The sequence below is a fragment of the Odocoileus virginianus genome, chromosome 12 (genome assembly GCF_023699985.2).
Source record: "Odocoileus virginianus isolate 20LAN1187 ecotype Illinois chromosome 12, Ovbor_1.2, whole genome shotgun sequence".
NCBI classification, from domain to species: domain Eukaryota; kingdom Metazoa; phylum Chordata; class Mammalia; order Artiodactyla; family Cervidae; genus Odocoileus; species Odocoileus virginianus.
Window position 1 is genome coordinate 41,649,473 of NC_069685.1, and position 12,665 is coordinate 41,662,137.

General features: G+C 48.5%; 1 protein-coding gene across 1 annotated transcript in view; it reads left to right on the forward strand.

The window, feature by feature from the left end:
- Positions 1-12,665, forward strand: part of GALNT9 (polypeptide N-acetylgalactosaminyltransferase 9) — a 120,105-nt gene that overhangs the window by 21,621 nt on the left and 85,819 nt on the right. The window contains exon 2 of the mRNA XM_020905686.2: positions 11,796-11,976. Coding sequence (XP_020761345.1) covers positions 11,796-11,976 — 181 coding nt within the window. The remainder of the gene's footprint in view (positions 1-11,795; positions 11,977-12,665) is intronic.

Below are 12,665 nucleotides of genomic sequence, written 5' to 3' on the forward strand. Positions count from 1 at the left end.
GGTGGCGCACAGACTCTTCAGTTGTAGCACAAGTGCTCCAGAGCTCTCAGACTTCAGTAATTGCAGCATGTGGGCTTTGTTGCTTGAAGGCAACTAAGTTGCCTTGTGGGATCTTAGTTCCTGGACCAGGGACCGAACTCACATCCCCTGCATTAGCAGACCGATTCTTAACCAGTGGACCAACAGGGAAGTCCTGACAGTAACTTGAAGTGGCAGCAAAAGCAGGATGCAGCGTTGCCCCTTGTGCTCCCCTGACCCCTGTACTCCCCTGGCCCCTCTGCAAGGGTCTTGCAGAAGCTGGGAGCCAGTGGGTGCCCGGGAAGCCTTGTTCATCCTGGCATTCCCGCTGAGCTGGAGAAACTTCCTGATGCCCGGCTGGCAGCTCATTTTCTGAGTGAGATGTGACGCCCTAGTGGGCGTGCAGAGAGCTTCTGCGGATCCCCTGACCAGGCTTTTATCAATCTAGATGCTCAGACGTAGCCACACTGGTTATCCACCGTCCCTTAGTTGGTCCTCAAGCTATGCTAACTGTGAGTATTCCCACCACCATCCTTACCTCTAACCCCAACTGAGAGGGGAAAGAGCTGGCATCCACCCCATGGAGGGAGCCCTTTACCCTCCTGGAGGGGAATTACGCAGCCAGGAACACCATGGACCAGCAGGTGCCCTTGAAGCCTCGTGTCACTCATCTGTAGTGAGGGCCTGGTGTTCACCCCCATGCTATCCACCAGCCTGGGTCATGGGACAGCCAGAGGCCCTCCACTAGTATACTGTCATGAGGGTGAATCCTTCCTGCCCAGGGTGTAGTGTAGCCCCTTCTTTCTTGAGACAGTAGTGATAGTTGTTCCTTCATTCAGTTGGGTCTGACTCTTTGAGACCCCATGGCCTGCAGCACACCAGGCTTCCCTGTCCTTCACCATCTCCCTGAGTTTGCTCAATTTCGTGTCCATTGAGTCGGTGATGCTATCCACCCATCGCGTCCTCTGTCATTTCCTTCTCCTCCTGCCTTCAATCTTCCCCAGGATCAGGGTCTTTTCTAGTGAGTCAGCTCTTTGCATCAGATGGCCAAAGTACTGGAGCTTCAGTTTCAACATCAGTCCTTCCAATGAATATTCAGGGTTGATTTCCTTTAGGATTGACCAGTTTGATCTCGTTGCAGTCCAAGGGACTCTCAAGAGTCTTCTCCAACACCACAGTTCAAAAGCATCAATTCTTTGGTGCTCAGCCTTCTTTATGGTCCAACTCTCACATCTATGCATGACTACTGGAAAAACCACAGCTTTGACTATATGGACCTTTGTCGGCAAAGTAACGTCTCTACTTTTTAATACGTTGTCTAGGTTTGTCATAGCTTTTCGTCCAAGGAGCAACTGTCTTTTATTCTCATGGCTTCAGTCACCATCCGCAGTGATTTTGGAATAGTAATAATTGTAGTTAAAATGTCCCTGGTGTCAAAATGAAAAGTGGATGATCTTTATGAGTCCTCTCTAAGATACTTCTTTGAGATACTCAGAAGTTTAGAGCATGTGGCTAAGAGGCTGGGTGGCCAGGGAGAGCCTTGGGGCGCTCTATGAACCGGGCAGAATGAAAGCATTTGGCACAGAAGGACCCATGGCGGGTAAAGGAGACAGATGTGGGCCACACCTGTCAAGACCCAGCCACAGCAGGGACCTCCGGTCCCAGAAATGCGGAGAGGATGGTGGCTGTTGTTTGTCTCCTTTGTCGGATTGTCTGAGAAGTTGTCCAACAGAAGTTTCAAAGGCTGAGCTAATGAATGCAAATTTCCCATTGTTCTCAAAATCACATCTATTCAAGGATGAAATGAGAAGCTTGGGTCAACCCTCCCCTGGAGGAGGAAGTGGAGGATTTCAAACAGGAAAAACCACCCCTCTGCTCTTGTTAAGGAAGCCCAGCGCCTCTGAATCTGCACCTGCATCATCAGCCCAGATCATCCAGACAACAGGCTGAGCGCCTGTGGGATGTGACTATTGCTCCACCCCCGAACGCCCAATTCTTGGGATCCATGTCCCAGAGGGTGGGGTGAGGTTGCATCTGTGTGTAGGTTTCCTGGTGCCACTCTGACAAAGTGCCACAAACCTGATGGCTGAAGCAACTGACATTGCCCTCTCACGGTCCAGGAGGTCAGATATCTGAAACCAAGTTGTCAGCAGGGCCGAGACTCCTCTGAGCCTCCAGGGACAGATCTGTTGCAGAAAGGGGGACCCCGTCCATGGCCTGAGAGTGGGCTCTTGTCTAACACTTGGATATGAATTGTCCAAGGAGACACATGTGCTGGCAAAGCAAGAGACTTTATTGGGAAGGGGCGCCGGGGCAGAGAGCAGGAGGGTCAGGGAACCCAAGAGGACTGCTCTGCCATGTGGCTCCCAGTCTCGGGTTTTGTGGTGATGGGATTAGTTTTCAGGGTGTCTTTGGCCAATTATTCTGACTTAGGGTCTTTCCTGGTGGTGCACATGTCACTCAGCCAAGATACAGGTCAGTGAGAAGGCTCCTGGGAGGTGGTAGGACACGTGGTGTCACCTTTTGACCTTTCCTGAACTCTTCTGAATCAGTACAGTTCAGTTCAGTTTAGTTCAGTTCAGCCTCTCAGTTGTGTCTGACTCTTTGCGACCCCATGGACTGCAGCGTGCCAGGCTTCCCTGTCCTTCACCATCTCCCAGAGCTTGCTCGAACTCATGTCCGTCAAGTTGGTGATGCCATCCAATCATCTCATCCTCTGTCATCTCCTTCTCCTCCTGCCTTCAATCTTTCCCAGCATCAGAGTCTTTTCCAATGAGTCAGCTCTGGTTGGTGGAGGCTTATTAGTTCCATGTTCCGTACCAGGACCTCCTGTTATAAAATAACTCACGCAATGGTTACTGTGATGCCTGGCCAGCATGGGCAGTTTCAGTCAGTGTTTCCCCTAACAGATCCTTCCTGCTGCTTTCAACTCCTGGTGGTCCCAGGTGTCCTGGGCCCGTGACCACATCACTGCTGTCACCATGTCTGCTGTCACGTGGCCATTGTCTCTGTGTGTGTCCAAAATTCCATCTTATATAAGAGTCCTAGTCACTGGGGCCCCATTCAGGATGATCTCATCATAACTACATCTGCAAAACACCCTCTATCCAAATAAGGTCGCACCTATGGGTCTGTAGGGTCAGGACCTTAGCGTATCTTTGAGGGCGGGGAGGGGGGCATGGTTCAACCCACAGCTATCTGCAGAATCTGGTCTTTTGCTTTTTCAGGAGCCTTTGAACCAAGGACAACTAACTGGAATAGGACCCCCAGAGGCAGGGCGGGAAGGAGGGCACCTGGCTGTCCCCCCACCCCCACCCCTACCCCCTGTGATGGTTAATTGGTGGAACTGGGAGTTGACAGATGTAAGGGGGGAAACCCAGTGCAGTGTGACTCCAGAAGTCCTTGGCAGGCCCTACCTGACCATAGGTTCAGGGAAATGTGGGCCTCAGATCCCGCAGTAATGGCCAAGCCATCTTTAATCATTGCAATTTCCCTCTCTCTCCGTTTGCCCTCATTTCCTGGGGGGATCAATCAATCCTGCCTCTTTAGAAGGAATTCTTTGTGAGAAAAGATATGAGTCAACGCTGGGATGTGAGAAAAAAGGGGAGATGAGAGCTCCGGGAACCCTGCAGGGAAGCACCAATGTGCGTGACTTTCCTTCAAAGCGAAATCGGATCCGTGGGTTTTCAATCAGGGGAGCTGTGACAGATGTCTCCTGCTCCAGAGAACTGTGATGAGGACTATCAGAGACCCGAGGCTGGCGGGGCTTGCCTCCCTGAGGGGGTTCAGGGGTGCTCTGGAGGGCCAGCTTCTCAGAGCCCCTGAAGGCTCCCCCTGGGCCAGCCATCAGCAGGGCCAAGAGGGCCCAGGACAAAGCCCAGAAGTTACCCACTGAGGACCCTGCCCTGGCTCTCAGCCCCTCTAGAGCCCAGAAGCAGTGTCTGTACATTGTTTCCGTCGGCAATGCATCATGTACCCTTGAAAAGGTGAAAGGCCATGAGCCCCTGTTCCACGAGCGGCAGAGGTCCTCCACGTGGGGTCCCCAGCCAGCAGCATCAGCATCCCCTGGGGGCTTCTCAGAGATGCCAGCTCTCTGGCCCACCTGGATCTGCAGAATCAGATACTTTGGCTGGGTCTCTGCAGCCTGTGTCCTCCAGGGGGCGCTGCTCTAGGTTGATAACTGCTGTTCTAAGGGTAACTGTTCCTCCCTCCCCAGGGCTCAGTCTCAGGGGTGTGCATCCGCGGAGGTGGCTTGCTGGTTCGCTGCCCACCCTATCTGCTGGGCTCAGTCATTCCTTCTCCATTCACTCTACCAGCTCATGTCCCCTCCAGGCTCCGTGGCTGTTGGGAGATGAGCAAAGAAGAACGCAAGCAAGGCTCCTGGGGCTCTGGTTCCAACCGTGACCATGTCCAGCTGGTCCGATCAGCATGCCCACAGTGGAGGCTAAAATATTGTCAACTAGAAAAAAATGCACAACATCAGAGTTGCAAATTAAGTTTTATTAGGGGACAAAATGAGGACCGCAGCCTGGGAGACAGCACCTCTGATGGCTGTGAGAAAACTCTTCCAAAGGTAGGGGAGAAAGACTGTCTTTATATATAAAGACAGTGTATATTAGAAAAGGCAGAGGAATCAGAGGTCAAGTCGCCAACATCCACTGGATCATCGAAAAAGCAAGAGAGTTCCAGAAAAACATCTATTTCTGCCTTATTGACTATGCCAAAGCCTTTGACTGTGTGGATCACAATAAACTGCAGAAAATTCTGAAAGACATGGGAATACCAGACCACCTGACCTGCCTCTTGAGAAACCTGTATGCAGGGCAGGAAGCAACAGTTAGAACTATACATGGAACAACATACTGGTTCCAAATAGGAAAAGGAATACGTCAAGGCTATATATTGTCACCCTGCTTATTTAACTTATATGCAGAGTACATCATGAGAAATGCTGGGCTGGAGGAAGCACAAGCTGGAATCAAGATTGCCAGGAGAAATATCAATAACCTCAGATATGCAGATAACACCACCCTTATGGCAGAAAGTGAAGAACTAAAGAGCCTCTTGATGAAAGTGAAAGAGGAGAGTGAAAAAGTTGTCTTAAAGCTCAACATTCAGAAAACTAAGATCATGGCATCTGGTCCCATCACTTCATGGGAAATAGATGGGGAAAGAGTGGAAACAGTGGCTGACTTTATTTTTTGGGGCTCCAAAACCACTGCAGATGGTGACTGCAGCCATGAAATTAAAAGACACTTACTCCTTGGAAGGAAAGTTATGACCAACCTAGATAGCATATTAAAAAGCAGAGACATTACTTTGTCAGCAAAGGTTCGTCTAGTCAAGGCTATGGTTTTTCCAGTGGTCATGTATGGATGTGAGAGTTGGACTATAAAGAAAGCTGAGCACTGAAGAATGATGCTTTTGAACTGTGGTGTTGGAGAAGACTCTTGAGAGTTCTTTGGTCTGCAAGGAGATCCAACCAGTCCATCCTAAGGGAGATCAGTCCAGGGTGTTTATTGGAGGGACTGATGTTGAAGCTGAAACTCCAATACTTTGGCCACCTGATGCGAAGAGCTGACTCATTTGAAAAGACCCTGATGCTGGGAAAAATTGAGGGTAGAAGGAGAAGGGGACAACAGAGGATGAGATGGTTGGATGGCATCACCGACTCAATGGACAAGAGTTTGGGTAAACTCCGGGGGTTGGTGATGGACAGGGAGACCTGCGTGCTGTGGTTCATGGGGTCACAAAGAATCGGACACAACCGAGCGACTGAACTGAAACTAAAATATATATATGATTTTGGTGAAGGGGGAATACTTGCTATCAAGCACATATTTTTCCAGAAAGTTTCTGCTGGTCTCATGAAGCTTCTACTGGTCATGAGAAACAGTCACCATGAAGGATCTTAATGCTTTTCTAGATATGAGGAGATACAAGAATTTGGCTCATAAAATCAGCTCCTGAGAATATCTAAGTAACTGAAGACCTGTCCTCCCAGTTCTCCCCTCACTCAAGCACAGAGTGCCTCATCTCTGCTCTCCACCCTGAACTCCTTTCAGGGTGTTGAAGGTTAGCAGCTGCAGCAGCACATGACTTAATTCTTGTAGAGGTAGCTGGCAAGTGCCCATGGCAAGTGCCAACTTGTAGCTGACAATATCAAAGGGCAGCCCTGCCCTGATATTCACAGACTCTGCATTTGTGAACCCACTTGCTCAGTAAACTTTATTTACCCCCAGATCAACATACATGGTGCTTTTGTGGTCATTTGTGAATGTGGGCACCTGGCAGATGGCTGATTCAGGGAGTAAAGACGTGGAGGGTTTTCTGAGAGGGGGGACCCTCACAGCAGGGATTTCCTTGAATCCTGCACCCCAGGCACCTTGGTCTAGTCCCAGCCCTGCTGTGAGGAGAATCTGTGAGAGGAACCTGGACCCCATCCCATAGGCAGGGGTTCAGAAGCTCTTGAGAGGCAGCAGCAGATAGCAGCAAAGCACCTTCCTATGGTGCCACATTGCCTGCCTGCAGATGCGGGTTCTGGTGCTTACAAGCTGTGTGACCTTGAGCGGGTCACTTGACCTCTCTGTGCCTCAGTTAACTTATCTGCAAAATGGGGTGAATTATAGCCCTACCTCACAGGGGTATTGTGGGAAATGAATGTGCTTGTATCTAAAAGATACATGCTACCTGATTGTTACTGGTATTGTCCTTAGGTTTGTTGTTGTTTAGTCACTAAACCATGTCCGACTCTTTTGCAGCCCCATGAACTGTAGCCCACCAGCCTCTTCTGTCTATGGGATTTCCCAAGCAAGTATATTGGACAAGTGTGTATTAGTCGCTCAGTCGTGTCCGACTCTTTGCAACCCCACAGACTGTAGCTCACTAGTCTCCTCTGTCCGTGGGATTCTCCAGGCAAGTTACTGGAGTGGGTTGCCATTCCCTTCTCCAGGGGATCTTCCCAACCCAGAGATCAAACTTGGGTGTTTTGCATTGCAGGCAGATTCTCTACCAACTGAGCCACCAGGGAAGCCCAAGAATATTGGAACAGTTTGCCATTTCCTTCTACTTTCACCCTATAATGCTGTATAGAAAGCCAAGATGCAGGGACTTCCCTGGAGGTCCAGTGGTTAAGACTCCAGCTTCCAATGCCGGTGACGTGGGTTCAATCTCTGGTCGGGGAACTAACATCCCAAGTGCCTTGTGGCAACTAAGCCCCTGCACCATGACTAGAGAGAAGCCCTCTAGATGAAATGAAAGATCCCATGTGCCACAACAAAGATGTTGACACAGCCAAATAAACAAATATTTTTAAAAAAGAAAGTCAAGATGCAAAAAAAAAAAAAAAAAAAAAGAAACATGCAAACCAAAATATGCATACTTGGGGGAAATTAACAGAATGTCAGAAAAAGCTATCAGTACCGTCTTGACATTTGATAATTCTTCACTAGCCACTAGGTGCACAGGTGCAGTTAGTGATAGAATTTCACTTTGGTCCTCATGGACCCACATTGCCTGGCACCACAGAGAAGAGTATTTACATCATCACCATGTGGCAAATGTGGCCTCCTCTCTCATTTTAGAATCAACACATGGAGCAATCTGCGGAAATCTCGATCGTAGTTACAGAGCAAAATGTAGATGCTACAAATGGTCTTTTTAAAAAATATATTTATTTATTTTTTTGGCTGCACTGGGTCTTGGTTGCTGCATGGGGGATCTAGTTCCCTGACCAGGGACCAAACCCAGGCCCCCGGCATTGGAAGTGCATAGTCTTAGCCACTGGGGCCACCAGGGAAGCCCTCAAATGATCTTTGACACCATAAAAGTGATGGCAAAGCTAAATGGAAGATGCAGAGAGAAGATCTGTTAAGGTCTTTTCTGTTTTTTGCAATTCAACATTTTATGTTTTTATTTTTACTGTGGCCAGAACATTGAACATGAGATCTGCCTTCTTAACACATTAAAAACAATTTTTGTTAAGTGGAGTGTGGTTGAATACAAAGCTGTGTTGGTTTCAGGGGTACAGCCAAGTGAATCACTAACACATTTTTAAGTGCACAATGCAGTATTGCTAACTAGGCACAGTGTTCTTCAGTAGACCTCCAAGCTTGTTCAGATATATGTGTGTATGTATATATATGTGTATGTGTGTGTGTGTGTGTATACATATATATATCCCTGAAACAAATATATATACCAAAACTTCATACCATTGAACAGCAACCCTGGGAGTATGCTAATTTCTCATCTAACCTGGTAGGGAGTCCATAGACAGCAGCTGAAGTTGATATTTCCTGAAATAGACAGCAGCTGAAGTTGATATTTCCTGAAATAGATCCTTAAGTGTTCCTTTTAAGGTCACAAAAGTAACCATGAGAATAACTAAAAATAATAACATAGCTAAGAAAAATCAAGGGAGGGAGGAAGGGGGACAGGGTTGTAGATGGTAGGACTAAATCCTCATCTTTTATGCCAGAAAGTCAAGGGAAATTGTCTTGGGCTGACAAAGCAAGCACTAGACCCATAAAATTATTATGTGTGTCTGCAGTGGACAAAATGAGAAAGCCTAAAATCAGAAGAAAATTATTTCCTTTGAAGAGAGGAGACAGCACAGGAAACGTTAAGTCCTTGTTTTATAACTTTCTGGATGGTTTGAATTTTTCAATGTGAGCTTTCTGCTTTTGTAAGCGGAATCTGGTGTGAAGGAGTCTGGTTGCTGCTGTCAGGGCCTGACTATGGTAGGTCAGGGTCAGCGGGGCCAGGCCCCACCCTAGCCCCCCTACACACAGTCTCTGGCACCCATGAGCCGTGAGACTTTCTCTTTAGGTCTGGAAGTACATATGCCCATGGAGACATCTATTTACAGACCTTTCAAAGAAAATTGCAAGTACAGTACAGACATTTAAAAACAGCATGATTATATATATTTTGCAGTATTAAAATAACTGGAAGTGATTTGCATTGTGTGATTTTTCAGTTTTACATCCAACGAGTATCCTTCAGTTCAACATAGATACCAATGCTACATTTGTCATTTAAAATGGAATATTCTATATCATGGGAGGTCCCTGGAGCCTGTGGCCATGTCTCTGGTGAGCACAGAAGCCCCTTGTGTGTATGGAGGAGGGAGGTCAGCCCCCCACATTCCTGCCCTCGCTGGGAAGTGTTAAAAGATAAACTGAGGCAGATTGCAAATCTTAAGATTATATTTGGGCTGGGGAATTCCCTGTTGGTCCAGTGGTTAGGGCTCCATGCTTCCATTGCAAAGGGTGCCAGTTTGGTCCCTGGCTGGGGAACTAGGATCCTGAATGCCACTGGATTGACTGGAATGGGGACAACCTCCAACAGGAAGTGGTAGAGTGCCCCACCCCCAGGAGCTGGAGAAAGTATAGAGAAAAAGTGTAGAAACAAAGGGGGTTGTTGATTGGTGGGGCTTAAAGCCCCTAACCTTGATGCATTCACAGGCTTAGGTTTGGGTTTACTTGCATAGGCACCATGCATTAGACCCCCCGGTCAAGTGAACTTCTTGCTTAATTAATTTAAAACCTTGAGGAGGGAGTGGGTATCACAAGGGAATAGTCTGATATCCAGTGTGGAGCAGCATATGACATCAGTGTTAGATATTTTTCAGAGTTTGTACTTCTAGTGGCCTGACCTAAGACCAGAAACTTCTCTGTGAAAGCTAATAAATGCATTTCCAGGATGGGAGTTCACTTCAATTCTTTCTGTCTTAAGCTTCTGCTCCCTGAACCTTACTCTCAAAGCCAAGATGCCCCATAGTCGTCCATCCCAGAGAGAGCAAGGTGTGTGGTCCTTGCCTGGTGGGCACTGCTCTGGTCCCTGATTCCCCCTGGGATGATGACTCCTCTCCTGGCACAAGAGACCAAGTAGAACATTCCAGAAGACCACTCCCCTGGCTTGTCCTTCTCAGGCACTCACAGGTCCTTGGCTCTGATAAGCAGAGGAGACCCTCAGACATGTGGAAGACGGAGGTCAGCCCTCTCCCAATCCCTGCCCTGGTCACCCCAGGAGGATTCCTTTTCAGCAAGTGCCACCCTTACCCTGGAGGTCTCCTGGTGTCACCATAGAGAAGCTTCATCTGTTCTTGAACTTTTGTAATGTCAACTTTAAAAAAATGCACAGCATGAGAATTGCAAGTCAGGTTTTTATCTGAGGCAGAATGAGGACTGCGACCCAGATAGAGCACCTCAGATACTTCTGAGAAACTGCTCCAAGGAGGTAGTGCGGGAAGACAGTATATATGTGATTTTGGTGAAGGGGGAGTACAGGCAATCAAGCACTTATTTATTTTGTAGGAAGTTTCTGCTTATCTCATGAAGTTTCTGCTAGTCCCAAGAAACAGTCGCCACCATGAAGGATTCTAGTGCTTTTCTAGATATGAGGAGATATAAGAGATCAGCTCCTGAGAATATCTAACTATCCTGTCCTGCCGGTTTTCCCAGAGCCCAAAGCGTTGAGGTGGTTTAAACACATATTGGAAAAGAAATTCCAGACACAGAGCATTTCAGAAGGGAGTGAGTTTATTAAGAATAAAGAGCAGAGATAATGTGGGCCCTGTGAGTGTAGCGGGCCAACCTCCTGACAGATCTGGGAGAGTCGACAGCTTTCATGAGTTAATAGCCAATTTTTATAGCCTCAAGACAAAGAAAATGCCTGCTGGAAGGTTGGCATCAGGTGATTGGCTAGGGTGCTGTAGGGTGGGTAACAGGATGGGCACTTTTGCCTAATTTGGAGTCAGGAAGGCTACTGCTGGTGATCAGAGGGGTTTTGGGCAAATTACAAAGAGGGTTCAGGCAGTTCCAGAGAGGACCTTGTTTCTGGGCTTTGCTTATGTGGTCTTGGGGCAGGACTCAAAAGAGTGCCTTGTTTCTGCTCTCCACTCTGAACTCCTTCAGGGGGTGCGGAAGGTCAGCAGCTACAGCAGCACATGACTTAATCCTCGTAGAGGTAGATGGCAGGTGCCCATGGCAAGTGCCAATCTGTAGCTGATGGTAAACAGAGTTGTATTTACGTTTTCCTCTGTGCCTTGGGAGGCTTCTTGCTCAACAATACTTTTGACACTCATCCAGGTTATTGCATATTTGGTAGTTCCTTCCTTTCCATCCCAAAGTAGCGTTGCATTGTGTGGATGTACAATTAGTTGGAAGTACGAAGATCAGCAGTATTAAGGATTGGGAGCAGCTGCTTTACATTTTTAAAGTTCACTTATTTTTATTTGACATTTTAAAAAAACCAATGGAGTTTGCTTCTTCGAACAGTTTTGGGTTTGCAGAAACATTGAGTAGAGAGTACAGAGAGCTCCCGTTTAGCCCCTCCCCTGACTCCATTTACCCTGTTATTCACACCTTGCATTAATGTGGTACATTTGTTACAATTAATGAACCTACATTGACTCATCCTAATGGCTCAAAGTCCATAATTTACATGAGGGTTCACTCTTGGTGTCCTACTTGCTCTGGGTTTGAACAAATGTATGTTAACACGTATCCATCATCATAGAAAGTTTCACTGCCCTAAAAATTCTCTGTGCTCTGTCTGTTCATTCCTACCCTGAAACCTTGGCACCGGTCCTTATACTGTTCCCATAGCTTTGCCTTCCTGCAATGTCCTATAGTTGGAATTCTGCAATATGTGAGGAATTGGCTGTGTTTGCATCTGAAAGAAAGGGGCTGTCAGGGCGAGGCTGGGAGGAGGGGAGGGGAGGGACACAGTAGGGCCTGGGACCTGCCTGACCCCCTCTTTTCTCTCACCAGGTCTTGCCAAGCCCATTGGTCTGGTGGAGGGGCCAGGAGGCCTGGGCCAGGGCGGCATGGCGGCCACGCTGCGGGATGACAGCCAGGAGACCGAAGGCAAGTTCGAGGAATACGGGTACAATGCACAGCTCAGCGACCGCATCTCCCTGGACCGTACCATCCCGGACTACAGGCCCAAAAAGTGAGTAGGTGCCCCCCTCCCACAGGCACCTCCAGGCAGCAGCCCCGCAGGCCCAGGCTCCTGGCACCCAGACATTCACAGGGCACAGCGGTGGAGGGAAGGGCGCCCAGGCCGGCAGGGCCCTCCCCATCTGCCTTCTCCGGGTTCTCTGCCCTCGGCGTCCTGCCCCCTGTGCCCGGGGTGTTCTCTGCAGGTGCCCACCACAGGACTGAGTCTGGACCTGCCCAGGGAGCTGGGCCTCACCAGCTGATGCTCCAGGGGCCACCACTTTAGATGACACAGGTGACAAGTGACACAAGCTTGAAGCATCGGACTCTGCCAAGTGTATTTATCCTCCCTGCTTTTGGTCCAGGAACTGTGACGGTGGGTGGAGAGTCTGCCTGAAACGAGCCTTGCCTGTCTAAAAGATATTCCCATGACTGTCAGTTGCCTCTAAACCCCAGGCCCACTGATCCTCAAAGCCACAGCAGTTGAGTCAGAAAAGTTAGACCAAAGATGGCTGTGGCCTTGCCTTCCGGCCCCTTGACTGATTCCTGGTCTCAGACCACTGCATCCTGTACTGAAGCTCACTAGGTCCTTTGGCAGAGGCAAGATTGGAACAAAATGCCATACTGAGTGGACCTCATTGCTTTAATAAATCAGCCAAGCATGGTGCCTGAGCACTGGGAATGAATGAAGAGTTTGGCCAG